General features: G+C 38.9%; 1 protein-coding gene and 2 long non-coding RNA genes across 3 annotated transcripts; 1 reads left to right on the forward strand and 2 right to left on the reverse strand.

The window, feature by feature from the left end:
• Positions 1–13,301: 13,301 nt before the first annotated feature.
• LOC105179428 lies at positions 13,302–15,436 on the reverse strand. The gene is made up of 2 exons (XM_011103046.1): positions 14,708–15,436; positions 13,302–14,546 (listed from the first exon to the last, which is right to left on the reverse strand). Exons 1-2 carry the CDS (start codon positions 15,434–15,436, stop codon positions 13,302–13,304), a joined length of 1,974 nt encoding a protein of 657 aa, XP_011101348.1.
• Positions 15,437–20,780: 5,344 nt separating this feature from the next.
• LOC110011334 lies at positions 20,781–21,051 on the reverse strand. Its single transcript, XR_002286336.1, has 2 exons — positions 20,966–21,051; positions 20,781–20,832 (listed from the first exon to the last, which is right to left on the reverse strand). It is a non-coding gene; the product is annotated as an uncharacterized LOC110011334 (long non-coding RNA).
• A 1,951-nt stretch (positions 21,052–23,002) lies between these two features.
• LOC110011336 lies at positions 23,003–24,339 on the forward strand. Its single transcript, XR_002286341.1, has 2 exons — positions 23,003–23,071; positions 23,272–24,339. It is a non-coding gene; the product is annotated as an uncharacterized LOC110011336 (long non-coding RNA).
• The last annotated feature ends 534 nt before the right edge of the window (positions 24,340–24,873 follow it).

Here is a 24,873-nt window from a genome sequence, read left to right on the forward strand (position 1 = left end):
AACTACACCTCAGTGTTTGGGATGAAAACAATATTGGTAAGCCAACTCCCAGATTAACAAAAAAGATTTACTAACCTCAATTTTGGATGGACTGCAAACCAAAAACTCATACTCAGAATCATTTCCATCCTTTCCACCAGAAATTTCAGAAATGTCATCCATGCTCCCAAAGTCTACAGAATCACAAAGAAAATTAATGCATTCTTTGTCAGCAACACAAATGCGTAATAGATACCCAAATGACAAGATCTTTTCTAGAGTTGAAGTGATCAAATTCTCTAGGTCACGGAGTGTATCCATGAGGTTCAACTAAAAAATTCATGGCAAAAGAAAATTCCCCACCAAGTAAAAGCCAATAATATCTAAAATTGCTAGTTGGCATGCTTAAATGTAAGCTACCAAACATAGAAACCACAAACTCACTAATGAAGATTTTGCCAACATTTTCATCCCCTCATTTCCTTGTGTTGTTCTCCCTTCAATGTACCAGGGCTTAGGCCACACTTCTCCAAAAGATTGACTCCCTACAAAACCAGAACAAGCAGGATTAAAAATATTTCCACAAGGAAATTTGACTTTGATGATGTCTTGGTTAATGTTATTATAGCAGACAATGTACAAAGACTCAGTTTCTAACAGCAATCGTTCTCGCTAAACTAGAAAAAGCAAATAAAAACAAAGTACTTTAATAGTATAACAAAAGAATAAATGAAAAGGTTAAGCAATTGGTGCCCTATGGTTGAACATGTTTTAACTAACAGTACTACCTTATATTGTCCTCAAGCAAAAGTCTCAACCTTAGGAATGTCCCACTGCTGCAGTGATCACATGGATCAAAGGGGATGCTACAGTCTCAGCACTCATAGAAAGTAGAACATGGACTTCGCCAGCAGCAACAACGTGATAACTCACTTTCTTTGGCTCAATGCTTGAATCAGATGAAGAATCAGATTCATTTTGACCTAGCACACATACTTTGGCACATATATTGAATCTGATCCGCACATATTTGCATATCATTGGTATATCAGAAGGACCTTGTTTCTTTCTTACCAGACCTGCCAATGATCATGTCAAAGTACAAACCATAAGTCACTGCCATATTTTCAACATAAATAGATTAAAAAAAAAAAGTGCACTACAAGTTCTCATGCACTACATCCAACAGTGAATGTTGTTGCACCAGAAAATCACCATCAGCAAACTAGGCATACATAATACTACTATTATGCAAAAACAGTCCTGAGGTGAACAACTTTGTCAACGATAGTCCTTTCATATTCGGCTTTCCAGACTTAGATGCATTCTCTGAATGTAATAGCGGATTTTACATCTTAGACTTTTTCATTTCCTTCTCAGCTTTAATAACCTCCTGTAAACCAAATCCAGTAGAGTTAATTTTTGCAGTAGGATCACCTATGGCCTCTCTGGATGTTGGCATTTTCCAAGTCATGCTTTTTATTTCAATCATTTTGTAACGTAATTGTCCAACACTTCCAGAAACTTCCATTACATGAGTAAACCTGAACCTTACGCTATTTTTTTAGCAATACTGCATTTGCCCACGCAAATTTCCATTGAAATATAAACTTTGAATTAGCAGCCAATATGTTACGAAGAAAGTAATGCTTATAAAATGATAAATTTTCAATAGACCATGAAAAAGAAGGACAAAAATACCTGAACCAAGGTTTCTGTTGGGAGACTTTGGATGTATGATGTGATTGTAGTCATCATCACCAGCACCCCAATTCTTAAATGTGATGCAACTGGCTAACAATAGATAATGAGCAGTTGCTTCAATAGCAACACAAGCAAAACAAATAATCCCACAAGTGACACATGAAAATATCCCCTGCTCATGTTCACAAGCTCTCTTGGTTTCAGAATCTACCAACTATGCATAAGGATCCATAGAAGGAACCAACTGCAGATCAGCGAAACTTCATCACAAGCAATACAACATGAAGTTTTCAACTCAAGATCAGGACTGAACATTCGATTTCTATCCTCGTACATTTATACTTCATTTTCATCTCATTGATTCATTAATATGAAATAAATAAAATAACTTACATATTGTAAGCATGTAAATGTATATGAAATTAATATCTTTACTAATTATATTAAAAATATTAGTTAGCATATTCTAAACTAAAATCATACACTATAATTAAACAAATTTTTAAATAAAACGAAACTGAAAAGAGAAGATATGAGCAATAAAAGAAAAGAAGTGCAAAGTAGTATTTGATACCTAAAGGCTTCTCTTGATCCCATTGGTGAAATAATTATTAAGAACAAAAATAAAGAGGCAAAAGACGACACACAACATTAATTTTAAGGCATGCTAGCACTGAACTTCACACAAAAATCCACTCACCACAATAACAATAACACAAGAGTTAAATCTCACTGCTATAACTTCCAAATGTGATGTGTAAAAAACTATAACCTACCTTATACTCCCACTCCCACTCCCATCCTCCAGGAAAATGGGGTAACTTAACATCATTAAAGTATGCAATAAATTCTTTCTTAATCACTCGAAATAAGCATGCTTAAGAGTTTTAAAATATATCTTATCAGATTCCCCCACACCGGAACCATGACTGTCCTCAAGCATGTCTTAATCCAAATACAAGAATTATCCAAGTAGCAATTCTCAAATTTTCTTTCATGTCATTCAAGTATATCCCCTATACTAATACATTGACAAAAGCACTTGCAACACAACATTCAACACACAAGTATTCCATTGACTTCATCAAAATAAAATGAAACAAGTCTCAGCACTCTCACAAAGGTATCACTCTAATCACTCATAAAGTGTTTAAGAATTTGGGTTCCACTCAAATCAATACATAGAATGTCATTACCATAGGCTTGCTTGTGAATCAAATCTCCTCCACCAACAAAATGAAAATTAATACATGAATCAAAGGGTCTTTTCATGGGTTGTAATGGGGTTTAGGATAAGGTGTGGCAAAAGATAGGTTGAGTTGTGGCTTATGAACTTAAAGGAGTGATAGGAGTAATGCCAACCTAGTTGCTTATCTTTCCAACCTCACTGTCGTTTAACTCGATTCAAATGATTTGAACCTCTAACACCTCCAATTTTTCCTTTTGCTGTTTCTGTTTCTCTCTTTTTTTTTTCCTGAATCTTTTCTTCTTTCCTTTCTTTTTTTTTTTCTTTTTCTTCTCTTTATTCATTCTATTTCATCATTTGCTTTTCATTTTCTCATCCAATTTCATTTTTTCTTTTGTTTCTCTTTTTTTTCTCAATCTTTTTTCTTATTTTTCTTCTTCTTTTTCCTTTTCTCTTTAGTCTTTCTGTTTCATCATTTGTTTTCAATTTCCTCATCCCATTTGTTTTTCTTTTCTTTTCTTCTGGTCATTTTCATGTCAATTTATAAACAACCAAGCCAACACCACCCCCTTGAATGGGTTCAAAATTATTTCAGGAGATAATCAAGAAGGGGATGATTAAGCTTATAACGTGGTTTAACCAAGAAAGGAAAAGCCAAGGCTCAAATGAGTTTTGCTATGGGCGAATTCAAGGTAGGCTCTTTTGAGGTCAATGGGGTATTCCTAAGTGCCCCTATCACTTTCATGCACCAATCTTACAAGAATGTGAATTCAAAATGTATTAAACAAGCAAGTTCTAGAATGGACACACTAAGTTTGATGCTCTCAATCAAAAGAAATATAGGAGCACTATTTAGATGAAAGTGCTTTGGCCCAAAAGCTCACACAAAGGCTTTTGTGCTGATTCTTAAACATTGCTTATTTGATGCGGTCAATAGAACACACTTCACACATTTTTATTTTTTTAATATGCCACTAGTGCTAGTTTCTCCTACTTATCTCGATTTATACCAAAAATTCCTATTAATCTAAGGGATAAGACAAGACAACAATCAGAAAATTCAAGTGATACCACATGATAATTCGCATATTTTTCTAAAGACACTAACTTCCTTCACAAGTTTACGTGTTCATTAAAAATTGTCAACCCCCAAAGAATAATTTTCAGTCTCCACACATCCACATTCCAACAAATTAATCCCCTGACTAATCTATGACTATTGTCACAATGAATATTGGGCTCCAATCTCTTGTTAAAGGTTGTCATGTTAATTTGAGAGATATCTCAATCACGTAGCCTGAATTTCAGAGGATAAAGGTGGTTAATACTCAAGCCCGTGACCAGCCGATATATCTGTATCTCATTGCCCTCAAAATTGATTCTTTGCGCTAAAGATATGTATAATGATTATCATTTCTTGTGCATTTTCACATGTCTCTATATTACTTACTGTCCAGGGGTTATTAAAGTTACAACTATTTCACAAATCCCTGGGAACAAGGTACTACATGGTTGATCATAACTAACAACAACAATCAAGAAAAGTAAGTTTTTTGCATTAACACAACCTCTATGAAATACCTTATTTTCAAACATAGTTGTAAACCACTCATCTTTGAGAACTTCACTTGTGAGACCTTTGTTTTCCTTTGATGTTTTCTGAACATCTGCATCATCACCTCCCTTATTCTCATTCAGCTCTTCCTCCTCCTCAAGAGGTCGGGCTGCCAAAGCCCGATTAGCTTTCGGCAGCTTCCTCTTAATCTGCAAGATGAAAGATAAATGAAATTGAATTCTCAACACTTGATAGGAAGAATGGTGTGAGTTCCAATATTTAAGGAGTTATAAGGAAGTTGAAATTACATAAATATATAGATATATGTATATACACAAAATCTTTACTACGTCATAAACTTTATTCAAGTTAAAGTGCAGCGTACAATGGAGAGAGTGCTTATAGTAAGTTTATCGATTTTGATCAATAACTAAATCATCTAGCATTACCATGTTGTTCTTCTCAAGGTAATCAATCCTACCAAAGTAATTATTGGAAAAAAATTAGCAGTAACAGTAAACCAAGCAACCAACAATTCCCCCCTCAAGTTCTGTGTAACAGTCAATTTCTTTTCCTTTTTTCTTGCCCTTTCCTCTCTAGGCTTTTCAAAACCTAAATAAAAGAAATAAAAAAATCGAGGAGTGGAAACATGTGGGTATGGATAGGGTTTGATGGTGGCAGGCGAACAGTAGTTTTCAGGGTTTTTACCAGTGGGGTTTTCTTTCTTGAATTTTTGTGTCGCATCCACCTCCAATGCCGCTTCTCCTGGGTGTCCTGATTAATGAAAGAAACACATCTTCGCTTCCATCAACCGGAGTAATGTACACCCTCCACCACTAGTACTAAACCCTAACCCCTCTGTTGGTTTTTCCTCTTTGTTTTTGAGGGGTTTTAGAAAACCCTTGTTTTGCCATTTATCCTTCACTTCGGAAAATCTGCAGATATGACATGATATTGAAAACTTGCTTAGGTAAATGCGCATTCTGAACTTGTTTTTAAGTGATGACTTATGCATGCACAAAGAACGAAATTTTGTTCCTGCTGTCCAAATGAAAACATGTGTCTCACCTAGGAGCTTGTACTTTCTTCTTGGATTTGGCCTTTGTGTTTTCATGCTCATCTGCTGACAATTCACTCGCTAATGATGCATCAGCACCACCAGTAGCCTTTTTATCCTCTTCTTCAACAGCTTCAAAATGCTTCTCCAGCAAAGATGCCTTTTTTTGTATTTGATGGCATTGGGTGCAAAGCCAGGTATTCGTTTGAGAATTCATCAACCTCAAAGTCTTGCAAGCGGTGTCAAGAAATGATACATAGTTTGACTACTGTTTGGAGGTAAACAAATTCCAGTACATATGTTGTCAGTACGAGTCCAACAGTGATTCCATCATCATTAATGAATCTACATTAATCATCAAACAAAATCCACCCAATACATTCGTGTACTATTCAAAAGGTTGTCACGCTAATTTGAGAGATATCCCAATGATGTAGCCTAAATTTCAGAGGACAAAAGGTGGTTCATACTCAAGCCCGTGACCAGCCGATATATCTGTATCTCATTGCTCCCAAAATTGATTCTTTGCGCTAAAGATATGCATAATGATTATCATTTTTTGTGCATTTTCACATGTCTCTATATTACTTACTGTCCAGAGGTTATTAAAGTTCCAACTATTTCACAAATCCCTGGGAAAAAAGGTAGTACATGGTTGATCATAACTAACAGCAACAATCAAGAAAAGCAAGTTTTTTGCATAAACGGAACCTCTATCAAATACCTTATTTTCAAACATAGTTGTAAACCTCTCATCTTTGAGAACTACACTGGTGAGACCTTTGTTTTTCTTTGATGTTTTCTGAACATCTGCATCATCACCTCCCTTATTCTCATTATGCTCTTCCTCGTCCTCAAGAAGTCGAGAAGCCTGAGCCCGATTAACTTTCGGCAGCTTCCTCTTAGTCTGCAAGATGAAAGATAAATGAAATTGAATTCTCAACACTTCATAGGAAGAAAGATATGAGTTCCAATATTTAAGGAGTTATAAGGCAGTTGAAATTACATAAATATATACATATATGTATATACACAAAATCATTACTACGTCATAAACTTTATTCAAGTTAAAGTGCAGCGTACAATGGAGAGAGTGCTTATAGTAAGTTTATCAATTTTGATCAATAACTAAATCATCTAGCCTTACCATCTTGTTCTTCTCAAGGTAATCAATCCTACCAAAGTACTTATCAGAAAAAAATTAGCAGTAACAGTAAACCAAGTAACCAACAATTCCGCCCTGAAGTTTCGTGTAACAGTCAATTTCTTTTCCTTTTTTCTTGCCCTTTCCTCTCTACTACTCTGGCTTTTCAAACCCTAAATAAAAGAAATAAAAAAATCGAGGAGTGGAAACATGTGGGTATGGATGTGGTTTGGTGGTGGGAGGCGAACAGTAGTTTTCAGGGTTTTTACCAGTGGGGTTTTCTTCCTTGGATTTTTGTGTCGCATACACCTCCAACGCCGCTTCTCGTGGGTGTGCTGATTGATGAATGAAAAACATCTTCGCTTCCATCAACCAGAGTAATAAACTCTCCGCCAGTGGTACTAAACCCTAACCCCTCTGTTGGTTTGTCCTCTCTGTTTTTTAGGGGTTTTTAGAAAATCCTTCTTTTTCCATTTATCGTTCACTTTGAAAAATCTGCAGATATGACATGATAATGAAGACTTGATTAGGTAAATGTGCATTCTGAACTTGTTTTTATGTGATGACTTCTACATGCACAAAGAACGAAATTTTGTTCCTGTTATCCAAATGAAAACATGTGTCTCACCTAGGAGCTTGTAGTTTCTTCTTGGATTTGGCCTTTGTGTTTTCATGCTCATCTTCTCACAATTCACTCGTTGATGATGCATCAGAACCACCAAAAGCCTTTTCATCTCTTCTTCAACAGCTTCAAAATGCTCCTCTAGAAAAGATGCCTTTTTTTGTTGTTGATGGCATTGGGTGCAAAGCCAGGTATTCATTTGATAATTCATCAACATCAAAGTTCTGCAAGCGGTGTCAAGAAACGATACCTAATTTGGCTGCTGTTTGGATGTAAACAAATTCCAATACATATGTTGTTAGTACGAGTCCAACAGAGATGCCATCATCATTAATGAATCTTTCAACATTAATCATCAAGCAAAATCCACCCAATACATTCATGTACTTCTCAAAAGGTTGTCACGCTAATTTGAGAGATATCCCAATAAATGTAGCCTAAATTTTAGAGGATAAAAGTGGTTAACACTCAAGCCCGTGACCAGCCGATATATCTGTATCTCATTGCTCTCAAAATTGATTCTTTGCGCTAAAGATATGTATAATGATTATCATTTCTTGAGCATTTTCACATGTCTCTGTATTACTTATTGTCCAGGGGTTATTAAAGTTCCAACTATTTCACAAATCCCTAGGAACAAGGTACTACATGGTTGATCATAACTAACAGTAGCAATCAAGAAAAACAAGTTTTTTGCATAAATAGAACCTCTATGAAATACCTTATTTTCAAACATAGCTGTAAACCTCTCATCTTTGAGAACTTCACACGTGAGACCTTTCTTTTTCTTTGATGTTTTCTGCAACATCACCTCCTTAAATCTCATTCAGCTCTTCCTCCTCCTCAAGAAGTTGGGCTGCCAAAGCCCAATTAACTTTCGGCAACTTCGTCTTAATCTGCATGATGAAAGATAAATGAAATTGAATTCTCAACACTTGATAGGAAGAATGATATGAGTTCCAATATTTAAGTATGAGTCATACGGCAGTTGAAATTACATAAATATATACATTTATGTATATAAACAAATTCTTTACTACGTCATAAATTTTATTCAAGTTAAAGTGCAGCGTACAATGGAGAGAGTGCTTATAGTAAGTTTATCGATTTTGATCAATAACTAAATCATCTAGCATTACCATCTTGTTCTTCTCAAGGTAATCAATCCTGCCAAAGTAATTATCAGAAAAAAGTTAGCTGTAACAGTAAACCAAGCAACCAACAATTCCCCCCTCAAGTTCCCTGTAACAGTCAATTTCTTTTCCTTTTTTCTTACCCTTTCCTCTCTACTGCTCTGGCTTTTAAAATCCTAAATAAATGAAATAAAAAATTCGAGAAGTGGAAACATGTGGGTATGGATGGGGTTTGATCGTGGGAGGCGAACAATAGTTTTGAGGGTTTTTACAAGTGGGGTTTACTTTCTTGGATTTTTGTGTCACATCCACCTCCAATGCCGCTTCTCCTGGGTGTGCTGATTAATGAAAGAAACACATCTTCACTTCAATCAATTGGAGTAATAAACCCTCCGTCACTGGTACTAAACCCTAACCCCTCTATTGGAGTTTTCCTCTCTGTTTTTGAGGGGTTTTTAGAAAATCCTTCTTTTGCCATTTATCCTTCACTTCGAAAAATCTGCAGATATGACAAGACACTAAAGACTTGATTAGGTAAATGTACATTTTGAACTTGTTTTTATGTGATGACTTCTGCATGCACAAAGAATGAAATTTTGTTCCTGCTGTCCAATTGAAAACATGTGTCTCACCTAGGAGTTTGTACTTTCTTCTTGGATTTGGCCTTTTTGTTTTCATGCTCATCCACTCACAATTAAGTCGCTAATGATGCATCAAAACCACCAATAGCCTTTTCATCCTCTTCTTCAACAGCTTCAAAATGCTCCTCCAGCAAAGATGCCTTTTTTTGTTGTTGATGGCATTGGGTGCAAAGCCAGGATCGTTTGAGAATTCATCAGCCTCAAAGTCCTGCAAGCGGTGTCAAGAAACGATACATAATTTGGCTGCTGTTTGGACGTAAACACATTCCAATACATATGTTGTCAGTACGAGTCCAACAGTGATGCCATCATCATTAATGAATCTTTCTACACTAATCATCAAACGAAATCCACCCAATACATTCGTGTACTATTCAAAAGGTTGTCACGCTAATTTGAGAGTCCCAATGGTGTAGCCTAAATTTCAGAGGATAAAGGTGGTTAATATTCAAGCCCGTGACCAGCCGATATAACTTTCGGCAGCTTCCTCTTAATTTGCAAGATGAAACATAAATGAAAGTGAATTCTCAACACGTTATAGGAAGAATGGTATGAGTTTCAATATATAAGTATGAGTCATAAGGCAGTTGAAATTACATAAATATATAAATATATGTATATAAACAAAATCTTTACTACGTCATAAACTTTATTCAAGTTAAAGTGCAGAGTACAATAGAGAGAGTGCTTATCGTAAGTTTATCGATTTTGAGCAAAAACTAAATCATCTAGCATTACCACCTTGTTCTTCTCAATGTAATCAATCCTATCAAAGTAATTATCAGAAATAAATTGGCAGTAACAGTAAACCAAGCAACCAACAATTCCCCCCTCAAGTTCCCTATAACAGTCAATTTTTTTTCCTTTTTTCTTGCCCTTTCCTCTCTACTGCTCTGGCTTTTCAAACCCTAAATAGAAGAAATAAAAAATTCGAGAAGTGGATACATGTGGGTATGGATGGGGTTTGATGGTGGGAGGCGAACAGTAGTTTTGAGTGTTGCACCCCCTTCGCTACAAGGGCTATATCTACCCTAAACATCATACTTATAACAATCCCTGTGTTTATAAATATAAATGCACATAATAATTTAATCCATATGAATACGTAACCCCAACGTCATATCAAGCGTAATCAACCTACAATATCATATATGCACATCAAACACCACAAGTAACCCATCATCAGTAATCAACGTGCTTACGTTCTCTCTATACAACAAAATGTGTTTTGTATTTTAACTGACAAAGAGGAGAAAACAGCATACTAGCCCGACCTGCCTGAGTATAGTGCATAGACCTATGCTTCAACAGTCAGACACCTCAAAGTCTATTCCTAAAAGAAAATGTCAGCAGAGGGATAAACCTACCACTCAGTAAGTAAATAACCAGCCCTATCTATATATGCATATTAAACACAACCTAAACAAGATAAACAAGCAACAAGCATGGAATACAATCAATTTGATTACAACATAATCAGCTTTATTACACCACATGACTATCTCAAAATAAGACAATCAACCAAACTCCATTTATCTAGTTTGCTTACCAGCAAGTGATATTGTGTTTTTCCCGTCAACTCAATCTCACTGTTATATAAATTCAAGTGAATCCCCTTGACAGCCGGCTCATCAATCTCATTTCGCATCATAGCTCTTTCAATTTGCTTCATAGCTCTTTTATATCGCAGTATCGCTCTTTTCATATCGCATCATAGCTCTTTTCATTTCATTTCTTTCTCATATCGCATCAAAGCTCTTTTTATTTCATTTCGCCTTATAGGCTTTTCAACACATCAAGGGGTATTCACACCACAATATATATTCAATTTCCACCACTCTGTTATTTTCACATATCACCATTCTTGTAAGCAACTAGTAACGTAAAATAGTATATCCATATATTCTCATTTTCAGACATCCACAACACATCAAACAACAAACATAATATTTCAACGTATTTTCTCATTCCACGTACACAATACCATCAGTCAAATTAAATCATCCATCACTCATATAAATCCATGTCAGCATGAACCACAAATTCAGATATCAGTAAAATCACAATTAAAGATACATATATAGATAATACTAATTATTTACTTACCTCGACCTTACAACGCTTTTATCTATCCAATAGGTAGTGGTTCGATCTTTTCACTTTACCCTCGTATCCTCTGTTCCTTCTCTTTTCTTCTTTTTTTCGCCGAAATTGTGTGTGTTGTGTGCATTTGTGTATGTACCAAGAACAACAAAATAAAAATAAAGAGAGTGAGGCGGTGGGGGGGTTGGTGGCCCCACCTCCCACTCTCAAGTCTCTCTCTCTCTATTTATATATATATATGTATATATTATTTACCAACACACATATATATAATATTATTATTTTATTATTTTATTTATTTAATTTAACTTTTTTCAAAATACTCATTATGTCCTTCCTGAATTTTCTTAATTAATATAAGTTGTCCCAAAATTATATAATGAACTCCAATTTAATCCGTTCAAATTTTATTATATTCCAATTATGGCCCATAATTTATTTATCACTGAACTATGTTTTCATAAAAATTTATCAATTAATCCCCCAATTATGTAATATAATCTTTAGGGCGTCACATTGAGGGTTTTTACCAATGGGGTTTACTTTCTTGGATTTTGTGTCGCATCCACCTCCAACGCCGCTTCTCCTGGGTGTGCTGATTGATAAAAGAAACACATCATCGCTTCTATCAACCGGAGTAATAAACCCTCCGTCACTGGTACAAAACCCTAACCCCTCTGTGGGTTTTTCCTCTCTATTTTGAGGGGTTTTCAGAAAACCCTTCTTTTGCCATTTATCCTTCACTTCGAAATATCTGCAGATATGACATGATATTGAAGACTTGATTAGGTAAATGTGCATTCTGAACTTGTTTTTATGTGATGATCTGCATGCACAAAAAATGAAATTTTGTTCCTGCTATCTAAATGAAAACATGTGTCTCACCTAGGAGCTTGTACTTTCTTCTTGGATTTGGAATTTGTGTTTTCATGCTCATCTTCTCACAATTCACTCGCTGATGATGCATCAGAACCACCAATAGCCTTTTCATCCTTTTCTTCAACAGCTTCAAAATGCTCCTCCAGCAAAGATGCCTTTTTTTGTTGTTGATGGCTGGGTGCAAAGCCAGGTATTCGTTTGAGAATTCATCAACCTCAAAGTCCTGCAAGCGGTGTCAAGAAACGAGTATTCGTTTGAGAATTCATCAACCTCAAAGTCCTGCAAGCGGTGTCAAGAAACGATACATAATTTGGCTGTTGTTCGGACATAAACAAATTCCAATAAACATATGTTGTCAGTATGGGTCCAACAGTGATGTCATCATCATTAATGAATCTTTCTACACTAATCATCAAACAAAATCCACCCAATACATTCGTGTACTATTCAAAAGGTTGTCACGCTAAATTGAGAGATATCCAAATGATGTAGCCTAAATTTCAGAGGATAAAGGTGGTTAATACTCAAGCCCGTGACCAACCGATATATTTGTAAAAATTTATTCTTTTTTTTTCGGTAAAGGTAAATTACATTAAGAAAAAAATCATAATGTACAGTCATATGGCTGATGTTGTGTGCCATAATCTATACAAGGCTATCGTACTAATTTTATTCAGCAACTCTGCACTAAGTATACTTAATCTAATTTCGTCTAGGATAATCTTAGCCACTACTGAAGGTTCTCGATCCAATTGCTGAAATTTCCTCCTATTGTGCTCCTACCAAATGTGATATACTAGAGATGCTAAAAGGTTGCGATAGGCGGCGTTTACCACGTGCTTGCCCCTCCACTTTCGTGCAGCAATTATAACATCAATCATCCATCCTCTGTGTGTCCATGAAAATTGGACTTCCCTACAAAAGATTCTAATACACTGCTTTGAGTAAGGGCACGAAAATAGCAAGTGTTGGTGAGTCTCCAGTGTCCCCCTTGAGCATAGAACACAATCCCTATTAAGATGCTGTAACCATGGACGATCCATGGTGGATAGTCGTTCATGTAGAGCTAGCCATAAGATAAACGAGTTCCTGGGAATTTTGAATGGGCCCATAAGGAGTGAATACCAACCTACCTTCTGGCCTGAAGAACGAAATATGTCATACACCCTTCGATTGGTGTAAGGGCCTCCCCTCAGAGTGATCGAGTCTGTGTGCCTTGACTGGAGGCAAATTTTGAATGATGTCCAACATCATATTGTCTTTCATGTGTGTGTGGGTGTGAGAGGCAATGGCCAATGCTATACTCCATTGTGAATAACCTCTCTAAGGAGCATGTCCGCCCATGTGTGGGTGTGATAGGGGCCATGTGGAAATATAGCCATTAAGATCCCCATAGGATGCCAAGGATCCTGCAATATATATATTAATTCCCCATTGCCGATCTTATAATGGATATGAGGCAGTAGTATATGTTGTAGTCCAAGCAATTTGCGCCAACCCCATGCCCTAGAATTAGCCTCAACTGTCCATATAGATTTGCCTTGAAGTCTCATGATGCAAATCCATTTTACCCATATAGAACCGCTGGATTTGCTTACTATTCTCCAAATATGTCTACTTATAAGAGTTCGATTGAGGGATACTATATCCATGATTCCCTGTCCTCTTTCTTCCACCGGCCGACACACTTGATTCCAGAAAACCTTCGAATATCCATAGGTTGATGCACCTTTCCACAGGAACTGGCGGAACCATTTCTCTATCTCCTTAATAACTCCTTTTGGCAAAATAAATGCCATAGCCCAATAAATTTGTAGTGACATGAGAACTGATTTAATGAGTTGAATTCTAGCTGCAAATGACAACTGAATGGAAGCCCAACACTGCAATCTCTTATCAATCTTAATAAGCAAAGGTTTACAATCAGAGATGGAAAGCCGAGAGGCAATAAGTGATAATCCGAGATATGTAACTGGTAATTCTCCCTCCTGAAAATCGAGGGTGCTTACGATTGTATGTTTAAGCGGCTGAGCAGCTTTAGAGAATATAACCTGGCTTTTAGCAGCATTAGTATGAAGACCAGATAAAGCGGAATAATCGTCCAAACCTTCTTTAAATACCCGTATAGAGGACTCATCAGCACGACATAAGAGTTGCAAATCATCAGCAAACGATAGCTGGAAGAGCCTTGTCTCCTCACATTGCCAATGATAAAGAAATCCACCTTGAACCTCAATTTTTTGTTGGATCGTGGGGCCAAGAATTTCCATAACCAACACAAGCAGATAAGGAGACATGGGATCCCCTTGTCTAAGCCTTCGAGCCCCCGCAAAGAATCCATGAATGCCACCGTTCAGCGCAATAGTAAATGTTGTGGTTGTAACGCATTCCCGTATCCATCCAATGAAGATTTCTGGGAATTTATATAATCGTAGAACCGCAAACAGAAAATCCCACTCCATCATATCATAAGCTTTTCTTAAATCAACGTTCAACGCACACCAAGGGGGCTTACGTTGTTGGTTGTAGCCCGAAAATAATTCCTGTGCCAGTAAGATATTGTCCCCAATACTACGGACCGGGACAAAATTAATTTGTCAAGCACCAACCGAATTCTCTTGACTAATATCTTAGTAATAACTTTGTAAAGCACATTACAACATGATATAGGTCTGAAATCACCAACAGATGAGGGATTATGTACCTTGGGGATGAGAGAAATAATCGTGGAGTTAATTTGCTTCAACAGCCGACCATGATGAAAGAACTCCAGTATTGCATATGTGACCTCCCACCCAACGATAGGCCACGCAGCTTTATAAAATCCTGCCGGAAAACCATCAGGCCTCGGTGCCTTGTCCTCCTCAATGTCAAAGAAGGCATCTTTAACTTCATCTCTGGTGACTTGGGTTACAAGCATGTCCCCTTCCTCCTTCGTTAACACATGCGTAGCCCTTGACCTCAAATGTTGTAGGTTGAGCTCCCTTTCTTGGCGAAAACTGCCTAATAAGGCCTCGAAATAGCGCACAAATTCCGCAACAATATCTTCCGGTTCGTTGATCATGTTATCATCAAGCCCTTTTATTTGGTAGATCTGTTTTGTTGCTCGTCGGGTGGCGACTTTGCGAAAGAAGATCCTCGAGCATTGATCACCCTCCTTTAACCATTGCATTTTAGCCCGTTGTCGGAGCATGCTTTGCTCTAACTTCACATCTTTCATGAGCACAATTCGACAATAGTGCTCTACTAACAACAATGTCTCATCATGTCTGTCGTGAGCAAGGAGTTCTTGGGCTGTAGCGAGGAATTCCTTGGCTTGCTCTACATTGAGAGAAAGATCCCCTTTTTGTTGCCGCATCGACCTAAAAATAGGCTTGAGAGCATGTAACTTTCTAGTAACCACATACATCCGAGTACCCTCGATTTCAGGCATCCATACCGAGTTAACACATCCAAAAATTGGGGAGATGATGCCAAGTAATTATCAAATCGGAAAGGACTTACGTAATTTAGTCGAGAGCCACCTTGTAACAATAGCGGAGAGTGATCCGAAGTAGCCGGGGCCAAGCACATATAATGCGCATTCGGCCGCTTGTGTAATACCACATCATTGGTTAAGACTCTGTCAAGTCTTTTCCACAAGCTTCTACCATCTCTACTGCAATTATGCCATGTAAACGTTTCTCCCTGCATCGGAAGTGTAATTAGACCCATCTCCGTGACACAAGCTTGAAACTCCTCTATTGCCTGCGTGATACCTCCAGAGGCACCACACACCTCACTCATATCCCGTACCACATTAAAGTCCCCCATCACAAACCACGCCTCCTAGCAATTTCTTCAGATAGGCCACACAAGTCACGCCACAACGTTCTCCTACTATTCACCTCATTCATCCCATACACAATAGTAATCAAGTGTTGAACATGCATCATACGGTTAGTAACTCGGTAATGAATTAATTGGTCACTAACATTAAGAATTTCAACACCCACCTCAGTTTCATTCCAAGTAAGCCATATACGATTTCCAATGGTATTATAATCAATAAACCAGCTCCATCCTGGGCATATACTAGTTTGAATATTTGCAATATTATGAACTGCTACCCGAGTTTCCAGAATACCAAGAAATAATAATCTGTTTACCCGAATAAGCTCCTTAACTGCCATTTGATGATCCCTGCGGTTAAGGCCCCATACATTCCATACACCTGCTGGTATCATGAGCACCCCGTAGAAGGGCTGCATCTATTAGGGCCCTTAGGTTGCGTAGAAGCATACATCTCATCATCAGTTAAAAGTGCAAAGGTATTATATAGAATTATCTCCTTACCCTTCCGACTTGGAGGTGGCGTACTCCTCTCACCCCTTATATCTCTTCCTCCTTGTGATCCACCTACAGGGGAACACCTTATATCTCCTCTATCATTTAAAGCAATCCCACGAGAAGGAGGCGGTTCGATGTCATCAACCTCTTTCTCAATGACTTTTTCCTTCTGGGAACGTTGCACGAATATTTGAATATTTTAGGCCGATTTCTTGATAGTTGGGCATGTTTTAGCATCATGACCTAAACTCATGCATGTACGGCACTTCAATGGTAACCATTCATACTCCACATCCACTTTACATGGCACCTCAGATCCATCCTCCATTGGCATAAGTAATACCAAGTGTTTCGGTAATTGGAGGACACATCAAACATTACACATACCTGAGCGAAATCCAGTCTCGTGCAAGCGCATGTGATAGCGCTCAGGTACAAGGGTTTGCCCACGCCACTAGCGACTGCACTAAGTCCCTCGCTAGTCCAAAACTCAACCGGTAGATGCCGCAGTCGAATCCACACTGGAATCTGTGTATGTTTATGCTTAAGTAGGGGCATCCCCGGTTCCCATCTCTGCAGGACAATAGGTTGGCCTTGGAATAACCAAGGGCCACCCTCAATAACTTCCTCTATCGCCGTCAATGTATGAAATTGAAAGAAGTAAAACCCATTAGATGTAGCAATAACATCTTTCACCGCAGGCTATATAGATCGAACAAATTCATTAAGGTGATGAAAATATGGCTTTTTGCCCAGAAAGTAACCAACCGCCGTGTATTTCCATGGTCTTAAACCATCTCGTACCATATTCAAAGTCGGACGAAATACCACTTCCCCATTTTGTGTGCAAGGTTCAATAAATTTCAATGTCCAACGACTGGAATTGTTGAATGCATCTGCAAATTTATCTGTAAAAGACTCAGTTGTGTTCGAAGAGCGAAGGGGAACCGTACCGATAAATATACCCGTATTGTGGTTGTCCATGCAAGGCTTAGAACTCCGGCCAAACACCAGTGCAAGCACAGAAACCGGGGCTGAAAATTGCTGTTTTGGACCAGTAATTCCCGACGTATCAATCGGCCGAACATCAACAGTATCCGTCGTCTTCGTCTGGAAAAGCTCATCGTTTATTTCTCCATGTCAATCCAGCAAACATGCCAGCTGATTTTGTGTACTGTGCAACAAGTTAACCACCATTTATGTCGACTTTCCGGCCCGAAATCCTTCATCAATACTTGCTGTTTTTTTTACCGAAACCGCACACAGTTGCTGATAATTAGAAACAGATTCCGTTTCCTGATTTTCCAACGGGCGATGCTGTACAATTTCCGTGGTGATCCCTCGCCTTTCAGCCATCATCTCCAAGTTTTCAGTCGCCTGTGTCACATTCTGCATCAGATCATCTGAATTCTGCTGCAGCAATCTCACTTCAGAAGTCCCAGCCATAGAACCCGATTGCCTCCTAGCCGGCTCAAGATTTTCAGAAGAAGTTCCTGCTGCTAATAATCGTCGGCAAGCATTACGCAAACTTCTCGCTAGATGGTGGGTAGCGACGGGAGTAATAACCTGCGGCGCTGGGGTACGGCCACTCTTGGACTCCCATCTACGTTTCAAATCTTCTAATGATATGTATAATGATTACCATTTCTTGTGCATTTTCACTTGTCTCTATATTACTTACTGTCCAGGGGTTATTAAAGTTCCAACTATTTCACAAATCCCTGGGAACAACGTACTACATGATTGATCATAACTAACAGCAGCAATCAAGAAAAGCAAGTTTTTTTTGCATAAACAGAACCTCTATGAAATACCTTATTTTCAAACATAGCTGTAAACCTCTCATCTTTGAGAACTTCGCTAGTGAAACCTTTCTTTTTCTTTGATGTTTTCTAAACATTTGCATCATCACCTCCCTAAATCTCATTCAGCTCTTCCTCCTCCTCAAGAAGTCGGGCTGCCAGAGCCCGATTAACTTTCGACAGCTTCCTCTTAATCTGCAAGATGAAAGATAAATGAAATTGAATTCTCAACACTTGATAGGGAGAATGATATGAGTTCCAATATTTAAGTATGAGTCATAAGGCAGTTGAAATTACATAAATATATATATATATATATATATGTATATAAACAAAATCTTTACTACGTCATAAACTTTATTCAAGTTAGAGTGCAGCGTACAATAGAGAGAGTGCTTATAGTAAGTTTATCGATTTTGACCAATAACTAAATTATCTAGCATTACCATCTTGTTCTTCTCAAGGTAATCAATCCTACCAAAGTAATTATCAGAAACAAATTAGCAGTAACAATAAACCAAGCAACCAACAATTCCCTCCTCAAGTTCCTTGTAACAGTCAATTTCTTTTCCTTTTTTCTTGACCTTTCCTCTCTACTGCTCTGGCTTTTCAAACCCTAAATAGAAGAAATAAAAAATTCGAGAAGTGGAAACATGTGAGTATGGATGGGGTTTGATGGTGGGAGGCGAACAGTAGTTTTGAGGGTTTTTACCAGTGGGGCTTTCTTGGATTTTTGTGTCGCATCCACCTCCAATGCCGCTTCTCCTAGTTGTGCTGATTGATAAAAGAAACACATCTTCGTTTCCATCAACCGGAGTAATAAACCCTCCGTCACTGGTACAAAACCCTAACCCCTCTGTTGGTTTTTCCTCTCTATTTTTGAGGGGTTTTTAGAAAACCCTTCTTTTGCCACTTATCCTACACTTCAAAAATCTGCAGATATGACATGATATTGAAGATTTGATTAGGTAAATGTGCATTCTGAACTTGTTTTTATGTGATGACTTCTGCATGCACAAAAAACAAAATTTTGTTCCTGTTGTCCAAATGAAAACATGTGTCTCACCTAGCAGCTTGTACTTTCTTCTTGGATTTGGAATTTGTGTTTTCATGCTTATCTTCTTACAATCCACTCGCTGACGATGCATCAAAACCACCAATAGCCTTTTCATCTTCTTCTTCAACTGCTTCAAAATGCTCCTCCAGCAAAGATGCCTTTTTTTGTTGTTGATGGCATTGGATGCAAACCCATGTATTCCTTTGACAATTCATCAACCTCAAAGTCCTGCAAGCGGTGTCAAGAAACAATACATAATTTGGCTGCTGTTTGGATGTAAACAAATTCCAATACATATGTTGTCAGTACGAGTCCAACAGTGATGTCATCATCATTAATGAATCTTTCTACATCAATCATCAAACAAAATCCACCCAATACATTCGTGTACTATTCAAAAGGTTGTCATGCTAATTTGAGAGATATCCTAATCATGTAGCCTAAATTTCAGAGGATAAAGGTGGTTAATACTCAAGCCCATGACCAGCCGATATATCTGTATCTCATTGCTCTAAAAATTTATTCTTTGCGCTAATGATATGTATAATGATTACCATTTCTTATGCATTTTCACATGTCTCTATATTACTTACTGTCCAGGGGTTATTAAAGTTCCAACTATTTCACAAATCCCTGGGAACAACGTACTACATGATTGATCATAACTAACAGCAGCAATCAAGAAAAGCAAGATTTTTGCATAAACCGAACCTCTATGAAATACCTTATTTGCAAACATACCTGTAAACCTCTCATCTTTGAGAACTTCACTCGTGAGACCTTTCTTTTTCTTTGATGTTTTCTGAACATCTGCATCATCACCTCACTAAATCTCATTCAGCTCTTCCTCCTCATCAAGAAGTCGGGCTGCCAGAGTTTGATTAACTTTCGGCAGCTTACTCTTAATCTGCAAGATGAAAGATAAATGAAATTGAATTCTCAACACTTGATAGGAAGAATGATATGAGTTCCAATATTTAAGTATGAGTCTTAAGGCAGTTGAATTACATAAATATATACATATATGTATATAAACAAAATATTTACTACGTCATAAACTTTATTCCAGTTAAAGTGCAGCGTACAACGGAGAGAGTGCTTGTAGTAAGTTTATCGATTTTGATTAATAACTAAATCATCTAGTATTACCATCTTGTTCTTCTCAAGACAATCAATTCTACAAAAGTAATTATCAGAAAAAAATTAGCAGTAACAGTAAACCAAGCAACCAACAATTCCCCCCTCAAGTTCCCTCTAACAGTAAAATTCTTTTGCTTTTTTCTTGCCCTTTTCTCTCTACTGCTCTGGCTTTTCAAACCCTAAATAAAAGAAATAAAAAATTCGAGAAGTGGAAACATGTGGGTATGGATGAGGTTTGATGGTGGGAGGCGAACAGTAGTTTTCAGGATTTTTCCCAGTGGGGTTTACTTTCTTGAATTTTTGTGTCGCATCCACCTCCAACGCTGGTTCCCCTAGGTGTGCTGATTGATGAAAGAAACACATCTTCGCTTCCATCAACCGGAGCAACAAACCCTCCACCACTGGTACTAAAACCTAACCCCTCTGTTGGTTTTTTCTCTCTATTTTTGAGGGATTTTTAGAAAACCCTTCTTTTGCCATTTATCCTTCACTTCGAAAAATCTGCAGATATGACAAGATATTGAAGAGTTGATTAGGTAAATGTGCATTCTGAACTTATTTTTATGTGATGACTTCTGCATGCACAAAGAACGAAATTTTGTTCCTGTTGTTCAAATGAAAACATGTGTCTCACCGAGGAGCTTGTACTTTCTTCTTGGATTTGGCCTTTGTGTTTTCATGCTCATCTTCTCACAATTCACTCGCTGATGATGCATCAGAAATACAAATAGCCTTTTCATCCTCTTCTTCAACAGCTTCAAAATGCTCCTCCAGGAAATATGCCTTTTTTTGTTGTTGATGGCATTGGGTGCAAAGCTAGGTATTCGTTTGAGTATTCATCAACCTCAAAGTCCTGCAAGCGGTGCCAAGAAACGATCGTACAGAAATATAAAAAGACTATCCCCGACTTTGAATCGAGTGCCTGGGTCATGGGAAAATTATTTTTCATCTTAATGTGATTGAAAGCTAAAGTAGAAAGTCCTTTGAACGACTTCCCACGTGCCATCTTCGATTGATGGGAAGAATAGAATAGCTAAACGGTAAGAAGAAAGACCAGCTCACAAGTCGTCTTTCAGAAAGGGTGATTGCTCTTGTTGAATCAACTACGAATTCGGGCCTATATTCTAAGGCTAAGGCAGTGGATGTGGATCCCGGATCAAGGGTAAATGGCCCTTTCTGATTCAAAAAAGCACGTGCATGATCCCTAAGGGGCAAGCTTCACTAAGAATAAGAAAGAGTCTCCTGCTTTTATGCTCACAAGAAGAGGGGAAATCCCTGAGGTAGGAATTGAAGAATAAAGAGATAATATTCTTTATATTATATAGAAGAAGAATAGCTCCTCTTTCATAGACTTTCACATTGAAATGAGATAATCAGTATCAGTCAATAGAGGAGAGCTTTCTGTCACAAAGAAAGAAGCCTCGAAGGGAGAAAACACTTCTTTAACAAAGGCTAGCGACTCACCTCCGACTCCGGGGATGGGGACGGGCGTAGGGAAGAGGATTTGGCTTGGGCATTTTTCATTGAAATAAAAGAAAAAGGCTAGCTCAGATCTAGGCCAACTAGTCTTTTATTTATGCCGATACTAAGATAAAAAAAAAGGTAGGAGAGACATTAGAACAGCAGATTCGTTAACGTCAACGTCGGACAAAAGCCCTTCTTTCACAAGCGATTCTCTTGTGTGCGTCTTAACTATTGAAAGGACAGGATCAGTATGACCTCTGGCTCAAGGACTGGTCTTCATCCCCCGCTACCTCTCTTCTTTTAATGCCTACAGATAGGCCTGCTAGAGCCCGCATGGATTCCTAAAGGCTAAGAGCCGTGTCTCTGTATTTCTTTCCCTAGCTTTTGAGCAGCTTCCTCTTCCTTCGGATAGAAGGAGAAAGAAAAGCAGATATTAAAAGGAAAGAGATGCGCTAAGAAGCCGGAAACGAATGAAGAGAAGACGCAAGTGACCGACGCTTGGGTTGAGGCAAGGGCACGAACACTATATGTGAAGGCTTGGCTACACGCACATGAAAAGGGAAGGTCAGATTATGGGACAGAAGTGAAATGACCCCTCTTCCTGCTCTTCTTTCCTTATTTCTTTGAATCTTTTACACAGATGTATCCTTTTAGGCAGGGTGGAGTCTCAACTGTCACAGTCAAAGCTCTAACTTTCCAAATGAATGGGAGAAATCCTACACTGGGAGACCCATGCTTATTCTTACTAACTAAACAAAGGAAGTACAAGTTCCTAGAAGAGTCCGTTTCCTGTGTTATGAAGAAGTCCTATCGTTATGTTCCCTCTTCAGGAGGATATTTTATGCGCTTCTTCCTCTTTCTTATCCTTCGAAGCTCTCTTCATCTTTCAGGGAGTTTTTATCCTTTTTCAATCAAAGGGTGGGGGTAGCCTATTTTGAATTCATTCACTTAAGGGGTATACTTTCTAGAAACCGTACCCTTTGTTGCTGATCTACTAGTTGATTCAAGATCTGGGTGATTAACCCCATTTAACTAGTGCCGAAATCGGTCGGGAATCCGAGCCGCCATACCTCTAGAGGCTCGACTTTGCCACAGATCCACTCTGCTTTCGTTCCAAACCTCACCTTGACCCATCCTCTTTGATTCTGATTGTGGGGCATTCAATGCCACTTGAATCCGACCAGAAAGAATAGGCTTTCTCGTGGGCTGCGAAAGTAGCCGCCTCTTCACTCTCCTTCAGCCGATTCAGATCCCGAATCCTATCTCTTGGAGAGAGGTGCACAGAAGCTCTCCTTTTGACTCAGGGGGGCCTTCCACCACTTCGACTGATGCGGATGCGGTTCTCTCGTCATGAAAGAAGTAATGAAAAGGGCGCGTTTGTTGTTGCCCTTTGTAGAGCAGAGATCTAGCAACGCATTCTAGACACAGATCATTGGTATTGGATGTATCGTTAGGTTGTGCCGATCTTGGAGAGAGGTGCACAGAAGCTCTCCTTTTGACTCAGGGGGGCCTTCCACCACTTCGACTGATGCGGATGCGGTTCTCTCGTCATGAAAGAAGTAATGAAAAGGGCGCGTTTGTTGTTGCCCTTTGTAGAGCAGAGATCTAGCAACGCATTCTAGACACAGATCATTGGTATTGGATGTATCGTTAGGTTGTGCCGAGTCAAATCTGCTCCATTTTTTTTCGGTTACAGAAAAGAGATCGCTTCCCCCCACTTTCAAAAATGAAGAATATGAAGTCTGGGAAGCTGCGGGTACTATGGATCCTCTGACGCCCAATTGGGTTGCCTTCCCAGGTCTCGCTGGTGTTGCCTATAGATCGTGATGCGCCTCGAGATGGCCGTCTCCTGCCCCCTACCGGTGGGGAATCCGATCCCGGGTCGTCGGCCCGTCCTCTAGGCACCTTTGGAAGGTAGGGAGTGTGACAACGTACACGCTTCCCTTCACTCCATAGGGCCTTTTCATCAGTTGTAGGGTTTGGTGGCTCGAAATTGACCTGGCTTTGCCAAAAGGCCTCATCTCTAAAAGCCCAGCTCGCGAGGTGTCCCTCCTGCAGTAGGGTTTCAAACCTCACCTCGCTCTTCTGACATGCTATGTTTCCCCTCTCTATTCCCAAGTAAGGGGTGAGTCCCATGCGTCAGTTTGTGGATCACGGTCTCACACACTAATCCCTACAGGTGCCCGTAGTAGGCCGGCCGCCCTACCTAAACCAATCATCATATCGGTCCCTAAGCCCCATTGCTGGAAAGGCTCGGCTAAAAACCGTACGTGGGGCTTCCACCTCATACGGCTCCTCTAGGGATGGAGGTAGGCCCAGCCCAGGCTTGTGCGGTTAAGGTTGTTGTACATAACCAATCTAATGTCGCCAAGGAACTTTGATCAATAGAGGTACTACCCAAAACAAAAGGAATATTGAAACTCTCCTATAAAAGGAGATCATGATTTTCAACGGTCCTGCCTATTCTCCGATACGGAACGCTGGCACGTGTCCCATTTCTCTCAATCTGTTCGAGATGTTGGGTTAACGCCTGCTCCGTAAGAGCAGTTCCTCTCGAATAGAAAAGGAAGCCGCGGATGGCATGCCTCTTCTCAAGGACCCTTTCCCGCCGTCGTCAACAAGTGCTGCCTCGATATTTTTTTCCAGCATCACTTGTTTGAAGAGGATATTGAGGAAAACGGGGAGGTTATCCCTGCCCCCGATGAAAGAGGCCAAGCGCGCCTGCAGTTCCCTAAGACGCGTCCTGTCATCTATTAAGGGCTCGTTGAGGTGGGGAATCTTCGGAATTCTCTCACTTAGTTAGCAACTTCCATGACAAGGGAATAGAAGGAGAAACATAAGTCAATGATGCTCGATCTATGTCCATTCTTTTACCAGTTAGGATCTAGAACTGGGAACTATCAAGCGTAAGGTTCAATTCCTAAGTTCATTCAGAAACTAAGAGCGAGGTATGAGTTATTCCATTGTCCAACTATGAAAGACCTAGAGCTAGGGCAAAGATCGGCAAAGAAGGGTTGACCCTCTCTCTTATGCTACCTGCAACCTACAACCATAGACGGCCAACTGGTCAAGAGAGAA

Source organism: Sesamum indicum, unplaced genomic scaffold (assembly GCF_000512975.1).
Source record: "Sesamum indicum cultivar Zhongzhi No. 13 unplaced genomic scaffold, S_indicum_v1.0 scaffold00156, whole genome shotgun sequence".
Lineage (NCBI taxonomy): Eukaryota > Viridiplantae > Streptophyta > Magnoliopsida > Lamiales > Pedaliaceae > Sesamum > Sesamum indicum.

Bases quoted from the DNA above. Each gene is read 5' to 3' on its own strand.
- LOC105179428 (XM_011103046.1), bottom strand. From the start codon at position 15,436: ATGCCTGAAATCGAGGGTACTCGGATGTATGTGGTTACTAGAAAGTTA. The intron at 14,547-14,707 runs GTACATAATCCC...TTACTGGCACAG, and splicing joins TTATTTCTCTCATCCCCAAG to GAATTATTTTCGGGCTACAA.